Here is a 22,304-nt window from a genome sequence, read left to right as displayed (position 1 = left end):
TGCTCCAACAATATGATTTGAACTTTTATACATCGTCATACATACATATACATACCTACATACATACATACATACATACATACATACAGTACATATATATACACACATACATACATGACATATATACACACATACATACATACATATAGAGAGAGAGGATACCAGTAGATACATATATATACATATACATATATATACACACACACATACATACATACATACATACACATATATACATACATACACATATATATATATATATATATATATATATATATATATATATATATATATATATATATATATATATATATATATATATATATATATATATATATATATATATATATATATATATATGTGTGTGTGTAGAACAAACCTGAGGATTCACAATTAACGCCCAGAAATCTCACATGTTCGGTCTGCACAGCTTGGAGGCTCGATCCAAGTTTCTGATCCGGATCAATAATCGGACCAAGGCACATTAAAGCGGACCATCACAGCTTCATCGGCGGGTCCAGTTGAAGATCCATCTGTGTGATCATCAACCTAAGCCTTGATCCGGTCCACGGCCGTCAGACCAAACATCTCCTGTGAGTTACAGACCAAGCTGGACCTCTTCCAGTCTGGGAACACTTTTGGTTCTGTGTCTCAGGCCGGACCGTCAGGCGGAAGTCAGAGCAGGTCTGGGAACGGTTTGGGGTAGCCGAACAGCAGGTAGTCCCTGTAGTAAAACTCAAAGACCTTCTGCCTCTCGGTGCCGTTCAGCTGGGAGAAATATGTCCGAGCGATGCTGGACGAGGTCCGCTCCGCCAGCGGGTTCCTGTCCTTGAAGTCGGGGAAGGTGAGGTTGTCCGGCGCGCCGATGCTGCGCAGCAGGAAGTCGGCGTCCTCCCGCAGGCTCTCGAACCTCCCGATGAAGCCGTAGGGGATCAGGCAGGGGCTGCAGAGCTGGCCGACCCGCTCCCAGTGGATGTCCATCCCAACGGGCCTCTCCGCGTCCAGCAGGTACTGAACGAACTCCCTGAAAGTGACGCCGGCGCCGGTTCTTAGAGCGAACCCCGTGGCGTTGGCCCGATACCTCGAAATGATGGCCCGTCCAAACACGGGGTGGTAGTACGAGTTTGGACTCTCGAACTTGTCCCGGAAGGCGGAGACGAGCCGCTCCAAGGGCTCCCTGGCGAACAGAACCTTGGTGTAGGACCGGAGTCTCTGGGCGATGCCGGCCCGATCATAGCTGTCCAGCCGCCGAAGCTGGTTGGTGTAGTGAACCGCGTCGTGAGGAATGTCCTGTGTGGAGCGGGCTTTGCCTCCCAGAACCATCAGGACCCGTTTCCAGTTGGAGCAGCCGGCTTTGGGCACCTCGCAGTACAGCAGCCGGTACCGGTCCTCCACATAAATCCGGGACATCTGCTGGAGTGTTACCCAACGCTCCCCGCGGACCGGCTGGTACCGGGAGCAGACGTAGTTCAGCAGGCGGTGCCGAAACTCCTGCGTCCTCCGCTGCCGCAGCGCCTCCTCCGCTCCAGAGAGGGCGCTCTTCAGCAGCAGCTTCCTGTGGCGCTTGGTGATGGGACGCTTGAGCAACGGGTCAGAACAAAGATGGAGGACGGGCGGCGAGACGCGGGAAAGTCCTGCAGGGACGTGACGAGTGTGCCCGGCTGCAGCCAGAACCTGAAACACAGAACCAGAACCAGAATCAGAACCCGAGGCTGCAGCTGGAATCTAAACGACAGAACCAGAGTCAAAGCCAGAATCGGAACCCAAACCAGGGCGACGCTACAGCTTTGACCTAAAACACAGAACTAAAACCTGAGTCAAAACCCAGAACCCAGAATCTGAGCCAGAACCAGAGCAAGGCAGAACCACAACCAGAAGAAGAATAAGATAATGCAGGAGAACCAGAGCAAGGCTGCATTTTGGACCTGGAACTAGAACCAGGACAAGAACCATTGCCAGATTCTGGATCAAAAATAGAGAGAAGACGTAAACTGGGACCCAAAAGAACCAGAATAAGAGGCTTAAATCGGGAGGTGACTTGACCTTCGCTCTGTTTTTCTGCACAAGTGCGAGCCGCCTAACCTGACTCTAGCCAGATGTATGTCGTTCCGCCTAGCTTCACTCACATCCATCTGGGATCTCTCCCATAGAGAGTGATTGCTTCAACCAATTTTATTGTCCAGCCAATCAGGACGCAGGGCTGGAGTTTCATAGATGTGACGTAGTGGAGAAGCGACCATGACGTGAGACTGTTTCGATTCAGACAACAATGGCGGCTCGTTGAGGAAGCAAGCGTTAACATTGATGCTGCTATTTCTTCCGTGTTGTCCAATCTACCCAATATTGTTTCATTAAAAGAACATCAGAGAACGCCTCTGAAGGCTTTTGTTGGTGGAAACCATGTTTTCACCCTTCTCCCGACCGGATTTGGCAAATTTTGTTTTCTGGGGCGCGCCCGTGGCGGAGCGGTTAGCGTGAACCATATTAGGAGGTCTTTAGTCCTCAACGCGGTCGGCCCGGATCGACTCCGACCCGCGGCGCTTTGCCGCCTGTCTTCCCCCCTCTTCCTGTCAGCTCACTGTCAATAAAACGCGTTCCACTAGAGCCGCAAACACATTAAAAAAAAAGTTTTGTTTTTTTCCTGCGTCGCTCTCATCAGCGTCACGGGTTAGCTTCAGTGTGAGTGGTTGAAATAGCACGTCAATAAAGATGACAGACAAGTGGCTTATCCAATCATATGCAAGAAGTTTTGATAAGGCCCAGCCTTCAAAAAAGGCAATTCCTACGGAGAGGTCCCAGATGGATGTGAGTGGAGCTAGGTGGTTAAAGCAAAGTTGACATTGTTTAAAATGTCTTTGTTATGACAACTTGACATTAACAGAAACAAGGTTAAATTAAGGGCTTGTCATAACAAAGACATTTTAAACAATGTCAACTTTGCTTTAATAGTGTCATAATTTACCGAATGACAATTGATGACAACAGTCCTAAACATTCATAAAGAGTCATTTATGTTCATAACAGGTGTTATGTCATGTTTATGACAGTGTAATGTCAGTCTTATGTAGACCCCTTCAAATAAAGTGTTACCAAATTTAAACAAAATAACACATAGGAAAATGGAATCTAAAAGCAAATACTAATGATTTTAAAAACAGTTGAACTGCAAACTCTAACTAATGATGTTTCAGTAAAACAGTTTAACTAAAACAGTCGAAGGCAATCGTAAACATATGGGTTTTTTTATCTTGATTTAAAGGCTTTAAGCACTTTTACAGTTTTCTGTGAAGTGGAGCATAGGAACTAAACGCTGCTTCTCCGTGTCTGGTTCTGGTTCTGGTTCTGGTTCTGGTTCTGCAGAGCAGGCTGGAGCCAGAAGACCTGAGTGGTCTGGAGTTTGATGCACTGATAACAAGTCTGTGATGTATTTAGGTGCTAATAACGACAGTTGTTCAAATTAAGTTTATGTGTTAAAAAAACACATACACAAGGCCTTTCACAGACGCCAGCCTGCAGACTCAACGGTCCGTTTTTACTTCCACAGGACGGGTCTATGATGTTTTATTCTGTTCTAGTTCTGGTCCGTTTCTCTTACTGGCTTTTTATGTTTGCAGGCTGTTTTGGGAACCCTGGGAACTCTAATATGATTGGCTCAAGAACCAGGAAGTAAACACGGGCTGCACTCTGAACAGAGGTCGTTCCAAACCGTACCTCTAGGTTTGAAAGTAGAAAAACTTCACTAATGCATTTTTGATGGTGAGAACCGATTGTTTATAGGGAATGTTACTTCCATCCTGGGTGACAAATAAGAATGATTTGGGTTGATTTTATAGTAAATATCTTAGTTATAGCTCCTTTAATGTTTAGAGGCTAAATTATTATTTCAATTGACCATTTTTCCGCTGCATGCTGATGTAAACACTTCTTCAGGAGGAGTGAATGCTGCTTGTCAAGACTTTGATACAATCAACTGGGTTCCTTAGAGAGGAAACTTTCTGAGCAATCTGTATAATCTGATTGAATTTGACTTTGGAAAGTACCTTGAAATGACGTGTTTCATGAATTGGCGCTATATAAATAAAATTTTATTGAATTGAATTAAGCATGGGTAAATCACCTGGAGCAGTTGTTGTATTTGCAGCTAAAATCTGTTCTTTTTGACTACAAACCTAACAGGAATGGGCTGATAGTGATTATTGTCCTCTCTTTGGTCTTATAATAGGACTGAATGAAGAGATTTGAAACCAATTTACCAGTTAAGAGAACAGCACCGCTTTCTTTCCTGTGATATAATTTTCCATATATGGTAAAGTTGAAGCATTTTGACCATCCGACTCAAAATATAGTTACAAATACTATGAAAAATGTGTCTTTATACATGTATTCTTATCTACAATCACCCCAAATTTAGATTTGTGTTCATTGGATGTGTTGCTGTTTACATTTATACTTGTTTTGGGGTGAGAAAATATCTGGTAGAAGATCTTTAAGAGTTCTGATCACAACTTTGTGTCTACGGATTTGCTTCCCTCTGAACTTTCTGTGTGATCGTTGTAATGGTGCGGGTGTCCAGAAGGTGGCGCTGTGGTGCCATACTAACCTTCTCTTCAGGCCAGCCTGGAGCCTTCAGAACCGGGACACCTGAAACGGCAGAACAGAGAGTTGAACAGACCCGGCTGGAGAGCTGAAACACCGACTAGAGGACATGCAAGTTTACAGCCATGTTAATTAAATGTGAGCTCAGAAAGCTCATCCCCAGGGAGCGGTTTCCACAGCTCCTCCTGCGCTGGGAATACTCCTCTCCTCCGGCTCTGTTCCGGCCCGGCGATCAGATCTGGGCCTCCTGCTCTGATCCGGGACTCCTCCTGTTTCAGAGCCTAACAGCAACTTTAAAGCCAAAGCCGTGCAGAGCCGAGTTTTAACTGCAGCTCCTCGTGTCTGTGTGATGAATGTAGGAGCGGCCATCGTTAAGATCTCAGGTTCTGGTCCGGTGTCGGTGGGCCATTTTGATCAAATAGAGATGCACTGCAAAAACAGAACTAAAAATAAATAAAAGTTTCTTGAAATTAGTGGATTTGTCCTTGATTTGAGCAGGTAAATAAGATTATCATCAGGGTCGTTATTGGCTTGGCTTGGCAAACCAATAACGACCCTGATGACTCCTCGTTAGAGAGGAGTGGACCAGTTTCGGTCCAATCTGCTGTCTTAATGGCTTTAACGACCGCCCATTACTAAGGGGTGGACCTGTTTCTGTTGAATTTGCATGTTATCTAAGCAATTACAAGGCCTTTGTTTGCCAATTGTATAAAGCTTGTTACTCATCATTACTCCAGACTTTTTGAATTAAGAAAGCTTCCTGGAGAGGAAGCGAAACGTCTTCAACCACGGAAAACAAGTCCAGTTGCTTTGTTTTTTACCTTTTTTTGGAATTATCTGCCAATAGAATGAGTATTTTGACCCCTAAAATAAGACACTTACATATAATGCACTTGAAATAAGACGATGGAGATGAGTTGTTCCTATTTTAAGTGCAAAAATCTTATTCCACTGGCAAATCATCTTATTTACCTGCTCAAATCAAGGATAAATGCCCCCATTTGAAGATATTTAGTTATTTTTAGTTCCGTGTTTTGCAGTGTGAACCCTTAGATGTCCTTCTGCTTCAGTGATGCGATGACACAGAGCCTCTGGAAGCTTCTGCGCGAGCCTCTCTAGTGATACTTTCCAGCCACACCGGCACATCTTTAAATATTAACGAGGTGAACATCAATAAAACACGGACGAAGAGGAAGAGGAGGGCGGAGACCTCTCATATTCCTCAGGAGGATTCATCCAGAACAACAGAACCTCACCCTCTACTCCAGAGAGTCCAGCAGCGCCCGCCGATCGGACCACCACCATCGCAGGAACGCTTCACCTGCAGGCGGTTCCGACGTACTCCACCTCTGCTAGTTGCACCACGCGCTCCACATGTTCTATCAACACGTTCCAGCTCAGTTTGCTGCAGCTGCACATGTTCTGCACCTTGTATTACGGCCCACGTGATCTATTTGACCCCATCAGCTCCAAATGTTCTGCTCAACCTGCACTGCTGCACACGTTTTGCTCTGCATGTTCTGCACCTTGTTTGTTGCTCTATGCTCTATCAGACCCGTTTTAATTCCTGTATTCTGCTGCACGTTCTGCTCTAAATCTTGCATTTCATATGTTCTGCAACACAACGCTCTATTCTAGATGTTCTATCAATTTGTTCCAGCTCCACGTATTCCTTTTTACGTGTGTGGATGGAATATGGAGGTGGAACAACTGGAGCAGAAAGTGTAGAGCAGAACATCATATATCAGAGCTCTGATTACCCCGTATGTTCCTAACAGAGCACTTCACTCTCAGACTGCAGGTCTGCTGGTGGTTCCTAGAGTCTCTAAAAGTAGAATGGGAGGCAGATCCTTTAGCTATCAGGCTCCTCTCCTGTGGGACCAACTCCCAGTTTTGGTCCGTGAGGCAGACACCCCGTCTACTTTTAAGACTAATCTTAAAACTTTCCTTTTTGACAAAGCTTATAGTTAGAGTGGCTTATGTTACCCTGAGCTATCTCTATAGTTGTGCTGCTATAGGCTTAGGCTGCTGGAGGACATCGGGGTCTAATTTTCTCACTTTACTGATTGCTCCTGTTCTCCAGTCTACTGTTCTCCAGTTTTGCATTGTATTACATTGAAATGACTGTCGTCATTTCAGCTTTTAACTTTTTGCTCTCTCTCTTTTTCTTCATAGTAGGTACACCTGGTCTGGCGTTCTGTTAACTGTGAAATCATCCAGAGAAGACGGCTCACCCGCTACTACCATCTAATGTAGAACAGATTACTAGATCAATGTGTGCTTCTGTGCTTTTTTGTCTTTCTTGTTGTGTCTCTGTTCTGTCTTCTGTAACCCCAGTCGGTCGAGGCAGATGACCGTTCATACTGAGCCCGGTTTTGCCGGAGGTTTTCCTTCCCGTTAATGGGGAGTTTTTCTTCCCACTGTCGCTTCATGCTTGCTCAGTATGAGGGATTGCAGCAAAGCCATGTACAATGCAGACGACTCTCCCTGTGGCTCTACGCTTCTCCAGGAGTGAATGCTGCTTGTCGGGACTTTGATGCAATCAACTGGTTTCCTTATATAGGACATTTTGACCAATCTGTATAATATGATTGAACTTGATTTTGTGCCTTGAGATGACATGTTTCATGATTTGGCGCTATATAAATAAAATTGACTTGAAATTGAATTGAATTGAACATGTTCCAAATGCACAGGTTCTGCTCTACACGTTACACCTGATATCTTCTATTATACACGCTCTGTTCCACATGTTTAAATCCCTGTATTTTGCTGCACATGTTCTGCTCTACATGTATTTGATGTGTTCTGCTGCACATTTTTGTTCAATGCAAAAAAAGGGAACTAAAAGTAAGTAAAACTTTCTTGAAATTTGTGCATTTTTCCTTGATTTGAGCAGCTAAATAAGACTATTTGCCAATGGAATGAGTATTTTACCCCTAAAATAAGATTATTAGCTATTCTGCACTTGAAATAAGATGATGGAGATTAATTGTTATTATTTTAAGTGCAAAAATGTTATCTTGAGATTTAAAAAACAAACAAAAAAGCAAGAGGACTTTTTTCAGAAGTTTGAAGATGTTTTGGTTCCCATCCAGAAAGCTTTCTCAATTCAAATGTCTGTAGTAGTGTGGAGGTCCAAGCTTTATATTATTGCCCAAAAAGGCCTTGTTATGGCTTAGATAACATGCAAATGAAAACAAAACTGGTCCACCCCTTAGCAAAGGGAAGTCGTTAAGGTAATTTTTGGCCTGGCTTATAGGGAAGATGCTGTGATCACCTGCATGGAGTGTTTTGTGTTGATCATCAAACAAAACAAAAATACAAAAAAATTTGAGGTGTAAATAACGATTTTAAATAAAATTAAATCTATATCTAAAAACGGACAGTATTTTAGGCCTAGAAATAAGAGCAAACTGAGTGTTTACGGTTCAGAACTTCTGCCTGTGATGATGTTCTGACCCGAGTGCAGCAGAATCGTGTTCTGTTTTTGCTCTGGGAGGAAACTTTGTGTGAATCGGCAGCAGACCGCTGTGCAGCAACAGATCGGGAAGCAGCAGGTTGCCGTTGGACGGTCCCAGAGGACACGGCTGCTTCACTCCCCATCGATCCAATTAAACAACAACGATCAGCTGAAATCAGAACCTCGCCGATCCATCCGCTGGCGCTGAAGGAAAGCTGATGGACGGAGGAAGAGACTAAACACCACAGCAGCTTTTATACAGCATACAGACACACACAGCAGAGGGGGGGGGGGATCTGCAGGGACACGCTGGGGCTGCAGAAACCGGCCAAGCTGATAAGTGTTTCAGAAACTGGACGAGTTTGGCTTTTTGTGTTTATAGCAGATCCAGATGTTAACATGTTGGTTGGGTTCACATGCGGGGTTCCCCAAGGGTCCACCCTGGGTCCCCTCCTATTCAATATCTACATGTTCCCTCTAGCCCAGATCATAAAAAACTGATTGAATTTGACTTTGTAAAGTGCCTTGAGATAACATGTTTCATGAATTGGCGCTATATAAATAAAATTGATTTGAATTGAAAAACATCAGCTACCATAACTATGCAGACGACACACAGCTCTACATCACCATGTCACCAGGTGACTATGAACCAGTTCAAGCCCTGAGGAAATAGAAGAAATCAATGCATGAATGTGCCAAAGTTTTCTTCAGTTGAATAAAAACAAAACTGAAGTAATAATATTTGGACCAATAGAGGAGAGATCAAAAGTTAGCACACAGCTTCAGTCGCTTCAGCTAAAAACCACCAATCAGGCCCGAAATCTGGGAGTAGTGATGGACTCAGACCTGAACCTCCAAAAGCATCTAAAGACAATTACAAGGTCAGCTTTCTATCACCTGAAGAACATTTCTAGGATTAAAGGACTAATGTCTCAGAAGGATCTGGAAAAACTAATCCATGCGTTTATTTTTAGTCGAATAGATTACTGCAACGGTGTTTTCACAGGTCTGCCTAAAAAGTGGATCAGACAGCTGCAGCTGATCCAGAACGCTGCTGCCCGCGTCCTCACTAAGACTAAGAAAGTAGAGAACATCACCCCAGTTCTAAAGTCCTTACACTGGCTCCCTGTATCTCAGAGAATAGACTTTAAAATCCTTCTGTTAGTCTATAAATCCCTGAATGGCTTAGCACCTAAATACATCACAGACTTGTTATCAGTGCATCAACCCTCCAGACCACTCAGGTCTTCTGGCTCCAGCCTGATCTGCAGAACCAGAACCAAACACGGAGAAGCAGCAGTTAATTCCTATGCTCCACTTATCTGGATCAAACTTCCAGAAAACTGCAAAAATGCTGAAATCCTGAGTTCCTTTAAATCAAGATTAAAAGCCTATTTGTTTGGAGTTGCCTGTTAAAGTCTGTAGTCCAGCTCGTCTTATCCTGCATCTAACCTGCTGCTGCTTGCCTCTGCAATGATTTCCCTCCGTCTCTGTAATGCTTTTCTCTCCTCTTCTTTTCTTCTTGTTTTGCTCCTGTGCAGAACGTTGAATCGTCTCGTTACTGAAAAGCGCTTCATAAACTCGCCTCGCTTTGGGTTTTGAAACCGAACCTCTCTGGCTTTCTTGCGCTCCTTAAAAACCCGGCTCTCCGTCAAGCAGGCAGCTCCTCTGACTGCATCGATGCAGGTTCAGGTCAAATCCCATGGCTGCCTGGTCTAAACCAAACAATGGACGGCTGAGTCCTCCTAACTGAAGCTGGATCCAGGTCCTAAACCCAACCGGACCAGGATACTCAGGTGTTTCCGCTCCAGTTTGATTTACACGCCACATTTACTCCTGAATGATCAGCTGATCCTCTCCCGTGGTGCTCCTGTATGGATCTGGGTTTCGTTTCGGTCCCATCTGAGCAGAACCTTATGTAATATTTAGGCTAATCCAACTTTAGGTTCTAGCTTAAGCTGCTGGGTCTGGGTCTGAACCCAGGCAAATGCAGATGTGTAGCGAAGAGACTTTCCTACAGGCGTCACATGACTCAGACCGCATGAGGAAGATGACGGGCAGAGAAGAGTGTCGGACACCCCCGCCGCACCGGAGCTGACCCCGGAGCCAGCTGACCCGGCTCACGCTGCGGCACTGACCTGGGTTCTGTTGCAGGACGGAGTCGGTGAGCCGTTGCAGGTGGACCAGGAGCAGCAGCGATCCGACTCCAAGGAGGAGCAGACACCAAAGGGAGCCGAGCAGGGAGCAGGGGAGTTTCATCCTCGCCACGGACTCCTACAGTCCGGGAGGCCGGTCCCAGGTCAGCCGGAGAACCTGAGGACACGACAGGTAGGAGGAGGAGGAGGTTACACCTGGAGCACGTTAGACCAGAGGAGAGACGTGGCTGAATGCTGCAGCTTTCTCTGAAGTCGATTACATTCGTTTTTCCCTCAAAAGGGAAAAATATTAGAAACTAGAAAAAGGCTGTTCCTGCATAACAGCGAGTGAGAATGCTAATCTGCACAATGATTTGAGGAGAAGATGCAGAAGATCCATGCAGAAGAGAAGAAATAGCTGAAAAACATTGAAGAATTTTAACAATTTGAAGAATTTTAACAATTTGAAGTAATTTGTAGTAGTAGTATCGGTAGCAGTAGTACTAGTAGTAGCAGTAGTAGTAGCAGTATCAGTTTTTAAAGAATTTGAAGGAATTTGTAGTAGTAGTAGTAGAAGAAGTAGTAGTATCAGTAGTACTACTAGTAGTAGTAGTTGTATCAGTAGTAGTAGTAGAAGTAGTAGTATCAGTAGTAGTAGTAGTAGTAGTATCAGTAGTAGTAGTATCAGTTTACAAAGAATTTGAAGGAATTTGTAGTAGTAGTAGTAGAAGAAGTAGTAGTATCAGCAGCGGTAGTAGTAGTATCAGTAGTAGTAGTAGTAGTAGTAGTATCAGTAGTAGTAGTACTAGTAGTATCAGTAGTAGTAGTATCAGTTTTTAAAGAATTTGAAGGAATTTGAAGGAATTTGTAGTAGTAGTAGTTGTATCAGTAGTACTACTACTAGTAGTAGTTGTATCAGTAGTAGTAGTAGTAGAAGTAGTAGTAGTGTCAGCAGCGGTAGTAGTAGTATCAGTTGTATCAGAAGAATTTGAAGGAATTTGAAGAATTTGAAACGTTTGAAGAATTTGAAGTATTTGATGTATTTGAAAAAATTGTAAAAAATTGAAAAATTTGAAGAATTTGAACCATTTGAACAATTTGGACAATAAGAAGAATTTAAAGGAATATGATGCATTTGAAGAATTTGAAGGAATTTGCATTCATTTCAATGGGAGCAAAAAACGCACAAAAAGTACAAATATTTTAAAAAGTATAAATGTTACAATAACCATGAGATATAGCAGTAATGTCGAGAACGAGCCGAACATTTTGGAACGAAAATTGTTGAAATCGGTTGAAGTATGCGGGAGTAGTTAGACGCACAAAAACGTACGGAATAATAATAATAAAGAAAAACAGGAAAACAAAAAGTGAGAATGCTGTATAGAATTCTCACTGATAAAAAACTAGGAGCTCACGTGCACACAGTAAGTACTCACAGCCTTTCTTCAATACTTCAATTACAGCCTCAGGTCTCCTTCAACATCAGCCTGATTTGGACCAGTTCGTCTCTGCAGAACCTCCCAAGCGCCATCGGGATGGACGGGAAACGTGTCAGCACACGGCCACTTTCGCATCTCTACAGAGGCGTTAGTTCGGATTCAGGACATCTCTGTGAATGTCCCTGAGAGGCCCAGATTTGAATCTGCGCTGTTGAGCTTTGGGTCATTTTCCTCAAAGACGAACCGTCACCCTGATCTGAGGTCAATCCATCAGGTGTACAATCCCTCTATCCTGACTAGTCTCCCAGGTCATCCTGCTGAGAAACTAGCCCACAGCATGATGCTGCCACCACCGTGCCTCAGTGCAGGAACGGTATTGGCTGCACGACGAGCTGGGCCTGGTTTCCATGTCAATGAGTTTCAATCTTTGTTTCATTTCTCATACCCTGACAGTCCTTTGGTTGCCTTTTGGTAAACGCCTGGTGGTAAAGGGAGGCTTCCATCTGGTCTGATTGCTGCAGAGATGGTTGTCCCTTCTGGAAGGTTCTTCCTTTCTTGAGGGAGCAACGCTGGAGCGCTAACAGGGAGACCATCGGGTTCTTTTCAATTCAATTTTATTTATATAGCGCCAATTCATGAAAAATATCATCTCAAGGCTCTTTACAAAGTCAAATTCAATCAGATTATACAGATTGGTCAGAAAGTTTCCTCTGTAAGGAAACCCAGCAGGTTGCATCAAGTCTCTCCAAGCAGCATTCACTCCTCCTGAAAGAGCGTAGAGCCACAGTGGACAGTCGTCTGCATTGTTGATGGCTTTGCAGCAATCTCTCATACTGAGCATGCATGAAGCGACAGTATGGTCACCTAAGGCCATTCTCTCGGTTTAGACAACAAGGGGGTCTAGTCCACCTTGCGCGTCTTTCCAAATCCTGTCCAGTCTCCAGAACTGACTCCTGTTAGACGGTGGAGACATCTCAAGGACGATCAGTAGAAACAGGATGCATACGAGTTTAATTTTAAGGCTGTGAATACTTATTATGTGCGTGTACTTTCTTGATTTAATTTTAAAATTAAAAAAAGGCATTTAGGTCACGCAGTCACTTTTGGGTTTGGTACGCAGAGCTTTCAGGGGAAAAAAAAAAATCGATTTAATCGGTGTTGTAATCAGGCTGCAACATAAGAACACGAGGAAGAAGGACGAAGCGCTCTGCATAAACTCCAGATCCGAGCCTCATTTCCAAACCTACACACAAACACGCTGACCCCACGGTCAGCAGGTCGGCTGCACTGCAAAAACAAAACTAGGAATAAGTAAAATGTTCTTAAAATTAGTGTATTTGTCCTTGATTTGAGCAGGTAAATAAGATGATTTGCCAATGGTATAAGATTGTTGCACTTAAAATAGGAACAACTCATCTCAATCATCTTATTTCAAGTGCAGGATGTCTAATTATCTTATTTTAGGGGTCAAAATATTAATTCCATTGGCAGATAATCTTATTTACCTGCTCAAATCAAGGATAAATACATTAACTTTAAGGACATTTTACTTATTTTTAGATCCGTTTTTGCAGTGTGTAGCTCTGGCTCAGGATAACGAGCAGGAAACAGACGCACAGCAGCAGGAAACTGTTGCTCGTATCAACACACGCTTATCACAGCTACAGCAACCAGGGCCTGAAAACTCCCAGATATCATCAGCTGTTCGTCCCCCCCCCTCTCCTGTTTGTCCCGCAGCAGTCTCCAGATCCTCCACTCCACAGCGTCCCCTGGTCCGATCAGATTTAAAGTCCTTCCTAAAAACCCTGGTTCTGTCCCAGAAACTGCCCCCAGTGTCTCTGAGGATGTTTTTTTATTTTTTTTGCAGCTTGCTGGGTGACTCCTGATCTACCACCCGATCTCCTCCGTGCACCGACGGCGGTGCTTCAGCTGGAGCTGAGCCCAGCGGGGACATATTTATAGATCAGAGCGTTTCCAGTTATTTTTATCCACAAATACAGAAACAGAGGAGCTGAAATTTGATCCGTGTAGCACATCGCTTCTGCATCCTGGCCTGCAGCCGTTAACCGTTAAATGTGCTGAAACGGACAGAGCAACCTTTATTCTGCCCCTGCAGACGGACCACAGCCTGAAGAAAGGGTTTACCGTTGAATAAAGGGGTCGGACACAGAAATCTGATAACAAAGCAGAGTTGCATACTTACAGTTCTTTAATAATTAACAGCTAAAGATACCTTACTACAGCGCTGGAACCCATCAGCTAATCTGAATCTGTTATCAGGAGCTGAACGGGAACAACGTGAATGTAAACCTCGAGTCAAACTGATGATCTGTTGCTGGCCTTTGACTCTTCGATCGACCCGAAACCCTCGCTGTGTACGGATTAACGTGACGGATTTGGATCGCTCTGTGTGTGTGTGTGGAGCGGCCATGAATCCTGCAGACCGACGGCTCCGTTCACTTCAACTTCCTCCAATCATACTGCACAAAAACGGAACTAAAAATAAGAAAAATGTTCTTGAAATGAATGTATTTGTCCTTGATTTGAGCAGGTAAATAAGTGATCTGCAAAGGAAATAAGATTTTTGCACTTAAAATAGGAACAACTCATCTCCATCTTCTTATGTCAAGTGCAGGATGTCTAATTATCTTATTTTAGGGGTCAAAATATTCATTCCATTAGCAGATAAACTTATTTACTTGTTCAATTTAAGGACAAACGCACTAATTTCAAGAAACTTTTACTTATTTTTAGTTCTGTTTTTGCAGTGCAGGAGCCGAGCGACTTCTGTAGATGATAGAATCTGAGAAGCTGCTGGTGAAAATCCCCAAACACAGACTGATTATTAACCACGTGCAGATCAGCTGACGACACACAGAGAGGCATCAAAGCAGGCAGAGACCGTCCGAACTGCAAACACATCATCATCATCATCATCTTCATTATCATCATCATCTGCTGCAGGACAACAAGCTGCTGCGAGACAAAGACAGCCGAGAATCACAATGGAGAAAAACTCCAGGGACAAACGACACAGAGAGAGAGAGAAAACGTAAATGCTGTATTCTGAATTTCTTCTTTCCCCTTCTCCACTCATTGCATCCAAGGAGTTGTTTGCCATCGCAATTTTGCACAATTAGAAACTGAGATGACAAACTCTTTGGGTGGGGGTGGGGGGAATCCTAAGGAGGAGCACTCTGGAGGAAAACTGTCCATCTGTTGTCTAGATCCACCTAATCTGTACCGGGGCAAACCCTGGACAGGTTCTGAGCCACAGAAGAAGATCCATGGGTGGAAAACTACGGTGAAAAACACCAGAGCAAAAAAAAAATAGGAACAGAAACGTACAGAAAAAATGTGGGAGAGGATTTAACCTTAAAAAACAGACAGACTAGACCAGACACCACAGCTTCTCTTCAGTGACCAGCAGGGGGATTCGTTTATTCTGGACTTACAATCATCTTCATTTCACAGAAGTCCCAACAATCCCAACAATATGGGGTAACTTTCAGCCTTTATAGGGATACAGTATGACGTAAATAGGAACATGATATCTTACTGTGTACAGGCATTGCTCTGGACCAAAAGCCCTCCCTCCCTAGTTGGAGGGGTGTGTGTGTGAAATGGTGTGTGTGCTGCTCTTCCATTTCTAGGAAGTCTTATAAACAGATCTTTGGAAAAAGATAGTAGGAGCCAAGAGTAGTTCAACTAAAGTTCCTTTGGCCTTACTTGTTGTGATTCAGTGAAACATTCTAGAACTAATCATTCTTTGGGCAGTGATTGCAGTTATTACGACAAACAGGGTTCCACCTTCACAATATTAAAAGATGAAATCCTCCATAAAAACTTAAAGGATATTTTAAAGATAATCATATATACAGCCTTTTTAACGAGACTTTTAAAAATAAACTTCTGATTCGGTTCATTTGTAACTATTTGACGTCAACAGTGACATAAAACATCCAAGCAATAATTGGGCGCTTCTAAATTAGATAATAAATGTCTTTTTATCATGATTTCTTTTTTTCTTTTAGGAAAAATATTTGTACAATTCTAGTGTAACTCTTTTTCCCTTATTTTGACATGCTTAATTATTTTATTGGTCGTATCTCATCATCATATTTTCCTGCTTTCCTTTTTTCCCCCCCACTAATTTCTCTTCTTGGTTCTTGATTTCTTTAAAATCTAAAGAAGATACATTTCATCCCGTTTTACATCCCTACACGAGTCGTTCGTGAGGTTCATCGGCTTCTCCCGCAGGACGTCGGAGGCGTTTCTGTTCAATAATTACCTAATCTGACAAAGAGCTGCGACCTCTGACCCCCCCAGCAGCTCTGCAGGATCACGTTTCCGTTAATAATCCCGCAAAATCCGACCTCATCCGGGATTTATCGGCTCTCGTGGTCACAGAGTCTTTACTGTAGGAGGGGAGGTGGTTTACAGATTATTCCAGATTATTTTTCCCTCACAGCCTCCTGCAGAAATTCAAAACCTTCCTCTAGGATCACCACAGTTACCTGCATGTGTTTATAAATATGTACAGAAAATATGCCACCGTGCATGTATCCACCCCCGATCCAGGATCCACAGGCTATAGACTACGCGCAATAACTAAGCCCTCATACTGAGCATGCATGAAGCGACAGTGGAGAGGAAAACTCCCCTTTAACAGGGAGGAGAACCTCCAGCAGAACCAGAACCAGGCTCAGTGTGAACGCTCATCTGCCTCGACCCACTGGGGCTTAGAGAAGACAGAGCAGAGACACAGAAAGCACAGAAGCTCACATTGACCCAGGAGTACTTTCTATGTTAGATGGTAATAGAGGATGATCTGCCTCCCCTGGATGATGTCACAGCTAACAGAACGCCAGACCAGGTGTACCTTCTATGAATAGAAAACATTACATAGAACAAAAAGTTAAAAGCTGAAATAACAACAAATAATGTAAATTGGAGAGCAGTAGGAGAACTCAGCAGACTGAGAGAAATAGACCCTGATGTCCTCCAGCAGTCTAAGCCTATAGCAGCACAACTATAGAGGTAGCTCAGGGTAACATGAGCCACTCTAACTATAAGCTTTGTCAAAAAGGAAAATTTTAAGATTAGTCTTAAAAGTAGACGGGGTGTCTGCCTCACGGACCAAAACTGGGAGTTGGTTCCACAGGAGAGGAGCCTGATAGCTAAAGGATCTGCCTCCCATTCTACTTTTAGAGACTCTAGGAACCACCAGCAGACCTGCAGTCTGAGAACGAAGTGCTCTGTTAGGAACATACGGGGTAATCAGAGCTCTGATATATGATGGAGCTTGATTATTAGGGGCTTTATACGTGAGAAGGAGAATTTTAAATTATATTCTTGATTTAACAGGAAGTGGGGGAAAAAACAAAACACAATTAACATAAATAAAGGATTTAAGACATCGTTAGTCTGAATTAATCTATATAAAGTGTTTCCCTCAATGAACTGAGTAACTGAAGTAATGAACATTTCAACAAGATCCTAATTTATTGAATATCACTGTATATATTTACTTTGATTAATGAACGTTTGATGATTTTTGGCAAATCTGATGAATCTCCATCTAAGTGCAGAACAGAAAGCCAGAAAGTATCGGACTGTGAACCTGAAGCAGCTCTCAGGGCTTCAACAGGTTCACCAAATGTATTCTCACACTCCTGTAAAAGCTCCTGATCTTAAAGTCAGCTCAGAACTGAGACATGTGTGCCGTACACGTAGAAACTAGTCTGTAGGACTGGATCCGTCAAAGAGCTGCAAGCAGCAGTTCTGATCGTTCTGAAACAGGTTTTCCTCTCCAGATTTAAATGCAGAACAACCAGATTCCATCACATCTTCATTCCATACGTCCTGTTCTTTGTGGCGATGCATCCAGTTGCTACACATGCTTGCACTATTCATATCGTCTTCCACAGAACTTTTCTATACATAAATGTGTTTTTTTTTGGTTTGCCACAACATTCCTGACAAATGTCAGATATTTACATTTATAATGTTTCTCTCTTGTCTTCTGTTTTTACTCAGAGCCTTGCAACAAAATGTAGCTAAAATGTTCGCAGTGACTGTGAAGTGTGGGTCCAGACTTTCTCCTCGGCGTTCATTAATGAAAAACCAGGAATTAGCCTGATCCCCGCTGTTGCTTTTAAAGCAAATATAAACCACGCGGAGGTCATTAATCCTGAGAATTATAAAAAAACCCGTCATGATCTGCGGGTGTCGGTGCGTTTGGATCCAGAAGAAGCCCAACCCGACAGATGGTCTCCTCCATCCCAGCGGAGATGTTCTCCTGCAGGAGGTGGAGGCGTCTCCTTCATGGATTATTAATGCTCTGGTCCATAATGGCCCCATATAATCTGAGCGTGCAGGGGGGAGGGGCGCCTCAGTCTGGGTGAAGGGATCGGGTTTCTTCTGGATCTCCAGAGAGAGGATCGGCTTGAAGCAGCAGTGAGAGGAAGCGGTTCACTTTCAGTGACTTAAAGCAGTTTTACCTGCGGTCTGGGGTAAGAACTGGAATCCTCACAGCAGATTTCTGCTCCCAGCTGGAAAGTAGATGTTCCAGACAAAGGAGGGAATGTATGTGACAGAACCTGCCTGGGGTTCTGCACGTTAAAAATGATCTGAACATGAGACCTGTATTAAACAAATCAGAGCGGGACCGAGACTCTAAACATGTCTAACATGCTTACAGTCTGCAGGGCACCATGACGACGGCCATCTGATGAACGGCTCCATCAACAGGTCGGATCATGTTTCACTGAGATAAACAGGAAGTCAGCCAAGGAGAGACACCCCCCCCCCCCTCCCTTAGGATTCCTGCAGGAGCTGAAACCATTCCTCAGAAACAGGATGGAAAAAGGTTCTGCTGTGTTTCAGGGAGCAGACAGAACCGGGTCAAGCTCTGAGATGTTCCTCAGCTCCACCTGAGACCACCTGCATTTTTTTTCCTGCTGCAGAGACGCTGCCTCTCCCTGGAAACTGACTTCATCTCAGCAGGAACTCTCTGGCAGGTTCTGCTGAGGGAGCGTGTGGCCCGGTTCTGGTCAGCGCACCCTGAATCGGAAACAGAACAAACTGATTCTTGAGGTTCTCGCCAACGTGTCTCAGATGGCTGAGGAATCTAAGGAGGAAACTGGGAACAGAAGTGCATGGCTGCGTCCTGCAGACTGATCTGTCAGGTTAAATGCTGGGACTGGCATTTCAGTAGGTTTAAAAACAACTTTTTATCAAATATGCAACCGAAACTGAATGTTACAACAACCGAACATTGTTCAAATCCAAAAAGCTAAACTCACACAAAGTTTCCCCAGAGGGAGATATTTCATGTCTTATTTTCTTTTGTTTTTATAAGCTTATAATAAAAAATAAAGTCAGTGTATCCAGTTATCAGAATCTCTAATAACGCTAATTATAGAGCATTTTACAACATAAATTTGAGGCGACTTAAACGTTTGCCCATATAATGTTCAGTATATGCACTCAGTACAAGGCTGGGGCTCCTTTTGCATCACTTACAGCACCAATGTGGATCAGCCTGTTTGTCTGCTGAGGTGCTCAGGAAGCCTAGGTTGCTTTGACAGCTGCCTTCAGGGGTCCGTTCTTCGTACGTCGCTAACTCAGTTAGCAGGATTTCATTGTTGACGATTTGGCATGATCTTGGATCGTTTGGTTCTTCGAAAGACATCCTGCACTTGTTGTCATAGCAACAAGTGCGCCAGCTTGAGCCTGCTCCAGAGCAGGCTTATTTCATGTAAACAAGATTAGATCACGGCTGTATAAGCGGAGGAGATGGGAAGTCTGCCGTAGCCATGTCCATTTTTACGACAGCAACCTGTTGCGGAAGGTGCAAGAATAATTCGCAGAGTTTTTCGAATTAATCGCGTATTGCGCAATAGACAGGATCCTTTAGCGCAGCGCGACAGTGTAGAGATTTTTCTTGGTGGCTGTTATAAACAGACAAACACATCATTTAACAGTGGCTTTTAAAGAGGAAAAAGTGGTGTTGGAGCCATAAATCTAAAATTTTAAGTTATTTGTATGGTGGTTTGCTTTTTATTTTTATCCTATTCAGTAAGAAGACTTGTTCGGGCCATTTTATTGTGAAGTTTAGTTTACTTTGAAAGGCTTGCTTCCTGTCGAGCCGTATATTGTATTAGAAAAAACTATGGTTGGATTATCTAGGCACGGAGCAATACAGTTTTACCGTGTAAACTGTGGATGACTTGGAAAAGGAAGATTTTCATTTTTTATGGATAAAGATTGTTTTGTTTTTTTTGTTAAAATTCCCAGTTTGCACGCGTCCTTTACTTCCAGTGTCTAAGGAATGACACTGAAATTTGGATCTCTTGACATAACAAGTGCCTTTTTAAAATACAGTATAATAATTAAAGGCTACCATTTTGTAGAATATTCTTGTATTTCACTTTTACTTGTCCCCATGTTCTAGTGGGTCCCGTGGAGGCTCTGACATAAAAGAACAAAGTAAATATGAGATTATTAAAATGTAAAAATTAATACTGTAGAAAGTGATAGAAACATCTATCATGGACAGTATTTACGCATTACTTGTCTGCTGCTTATTGCCAGCCCTCTCTCCTGGCTTTAACAGATTTTTAGGTGTTTTAATTAATGACTCAAATTCGGCATAACCTTCCATTAAAAGCTCTTGTTCTGCTGGGAGAAAAACTATGGGCGTTCTTTGCTGAACAGCCAATAGCAGCGCTGCTGATCAATGTTTCTACTATCGATACATTTCCCCTTTTAAACAAACGCATGAACGCGCAGTTGTCTCAGATAACTCAATCCAGTGATACTAATCGTAAACAACAGGTGTGTTTGAAGAACCCAATTAGCCGGATCATGATTAGCCGGATGAAATCATCTTGGATGTCTCATTTGATCTTGGATGTTTTAAGCAACGTACGAAGAACGGACCCCAGGTCATCTGCATTGTTGGTCATCTTGACGACACTCCATAGGGCCAAAGGATAATTCAATAACAAAATATAAATCAATCGATAGACATGGGGTGCGATAGAGAAAAAAATATTTCAATAGAAGAGCAGTTTTCCCTCCTTTTGCATTCTAGGCCGTCAATTAGGTTAATACTACAGACATTATACTCTCCCAACCAATCAGAAGGGCAGACCCATGAAGCTCCGCCCCCTTTAAAGAGTTCAGAGAGGACAAATTATAATATTTTTCTTTTTTTAAGAACTTAGAGTTTGGTCAAAAGTTGGTTGAATAAAGCTTGAGTTTGAATTCAGTGTTTGTGTGTTCTTTGTCTAAAAATAGGTTGTTAAGCAACTGCATAAAACGGCCAGGGCTGCTTTTAAAATACCCATTTTGAATTTCTTGATAATTATCGATATCGCTCAACATGATTTCCATTTAATCGGTGTGGATCTTCCTCAGACTCTTGAAAAGTGGTGGCTACGGTAATCCCTGTTTCCTTTTTTTTAAGCATGTCCTACAGCAGTTTTTCCTTCCACCCAATTTTCCATTAATATGCTTGGATACCGACCGCACTCCGTGAACAAACGTCTTGTGGAGGCTGTCAATGACTTTCAGCAGGACAGCAGTCAAATTGGCTCCCTTCCTGGGTTCTGGTTGTATTATTTATGTAGAAAATGCTTATCTGTATCTAATAATCTCCAGAGAAGCAGACCTAATCTGCAGTTTCACTTTTTGTAGAAATAAATCACAGACAGAACGAGAGAAGGAAGAGCTTTGGGTTCTGGGTGTCCCGCTGGTTCTGTCTCAGTTCAGCAGATTTTCATTCCCACAATCAAACAGATGCGGGATCCAATAAACTCTTTGACTGCGGATAACCCGGTTCAGTTCTGGTTTACCTGGTGCAGCAGGTCCAACAGAATCACCTGCGCAAAGGTGAGCTGGATCCTGCCCAGGTGTAGAATCAGATCGCTAAACAGCTCACGACCGAACCATCACACTCACCTGAATCTGGATCGGTTCCAAGTTCAGGTCCCACATGGACCCGCGCAGAGTGCACCGCTTCCGGTCAGTAATGGAAGCACAAACCCCGCTTTAAACCCGATAAACACCAGGAACCGGCGTCGGTTCCGTGCAAAGCCCGCTGGAGGCGAACGGATAACGCCCAAATGTGCCGAACTACAACCGGAGTTGTCAGAGAGAGTTGTAGCTACGTCAAGCTGCAGAGGAGAAGACACTGGCCGGAAACTCACTAACCGGGCCTTCACAATAAAAGTCAACAGGTAGTTTCCGTAAACCTGTTGCAGGTCTAAACAACAAGACGTCCAAATGACCCAGAACCTCTCAGAACTTGTGTTTTTTTTTTAGGTTCCATTTCAATCTCAGGTGTTTCCTGCAGGAGCAGCTCTGGGTCCAAAGCAGGTCTGAGACCCCAGAACCGTTTGCAGAGCCTCTGATGTCCCTGCAGGATCCTCATCCTCCGGTTCTCCATAATATGGACCAGCTCCTGATCCTGCAGAAGGAGTTCTGGTTCTGCAGCAGTTCTGGAACGATGGGACGTAAAGATGGCCCCAGATCTTAACTTTTTACTGAACAAATCAAGCCAGAAAACTGATGCGTCTGGGTGTAAACCAGGAATGGGTGACAGCAGAGCAGTGAGAGTAATTAATGACAATAAATAATAAACTTTATTCACGTTTG

At 43.4% G+C, this 22,304-nt stretch overlaps 1 protein-coding gene across 2 annotated transcripts; it reads right to left on the bottom strand.

The window, feature by feature from the left end:
• Positions 1-365: 365 nt before the first annotated feature.
• LOC105929709 (carbohydrate sulfotransferase 8) lies at positions 366-21,831 on the bottom strand. Of its 2 annotated transcripts, none has more exons than XM_021319031.2 (4): positions 21,609-21,831; positions 10,201-10,375; positions 4,601-4,641; positions 366-1,674 (listed from the first exon to the last, which is right to left on the bottom strand). In XM_021319031.2, the coding sequence occupies exons 2-4, from the start codon at positions 10,319-10,321 to the stop codon at positions 676-678; spliced, it is 1,161 nt and encodes a 386-aa protein (XP_021174706.2). In that variant the 5' UTR covers positions 10,322-10,375; positions 21,609-21,831; the 3' UTR covers positions 366-675. The 2 variants fall into 2 exon arrangements, with proteins under 2 accessions (XP_021174706.2, XP_035981272.1); XM_036125379.1 differs by lacking the exon at positions 21,609-21,831 and adding an exon at positions 21,503-21,524.
• Positions 21,832-22,304: the final 473 nt, after the last annotated feature.

Source organism: Fundulus heteroclitus, chromosome 2, assembly GCF_011125445.2.
Source record: "Fundulus heteroclitus isolate FHET01 chromosome 2, MU-UCD_Fhet_4.1, whole genome shotgun sequence".
In the NCBI taxonomy this organism is placed as follows: domain Eukaryota; kingdom Metazoa; phylum Chordata; class Actinopteri; order Cyprinodontiformes; family Fundulidae; genus Fundulus; species Fundulus heteroclitus.
The sequence above is the reverse complement of the archived record's forward strand: the minus strand, read 5'-3'. Positions and strand labels throughout refer to the sequence as shown.

Coding starts and splice junctions, on each gene's coding strand:
- LOC105929709 (XM_021319031.2), bottom strand. CDS start 10,321: ATGAAACTCCCCTGCTCCCTGCTCGGCTCCCTTTGGTGTCTGCTCCTC. Junction 4,642..10,200: donor CGTCCTGCAACAGAACCCAG/GTCAGTGCCGCA, acceptor CTGCCGTTTCAG/GTGTCCCGGTTCTGAAGGCT. Junction 1,675..4,600: donor CAGGCTGGCCTGAAGAGAAG/GTTAGTATGGCA, acceptor TCTGTGTTTCAG/GTTCTGGCTGCAGCCGGGCA.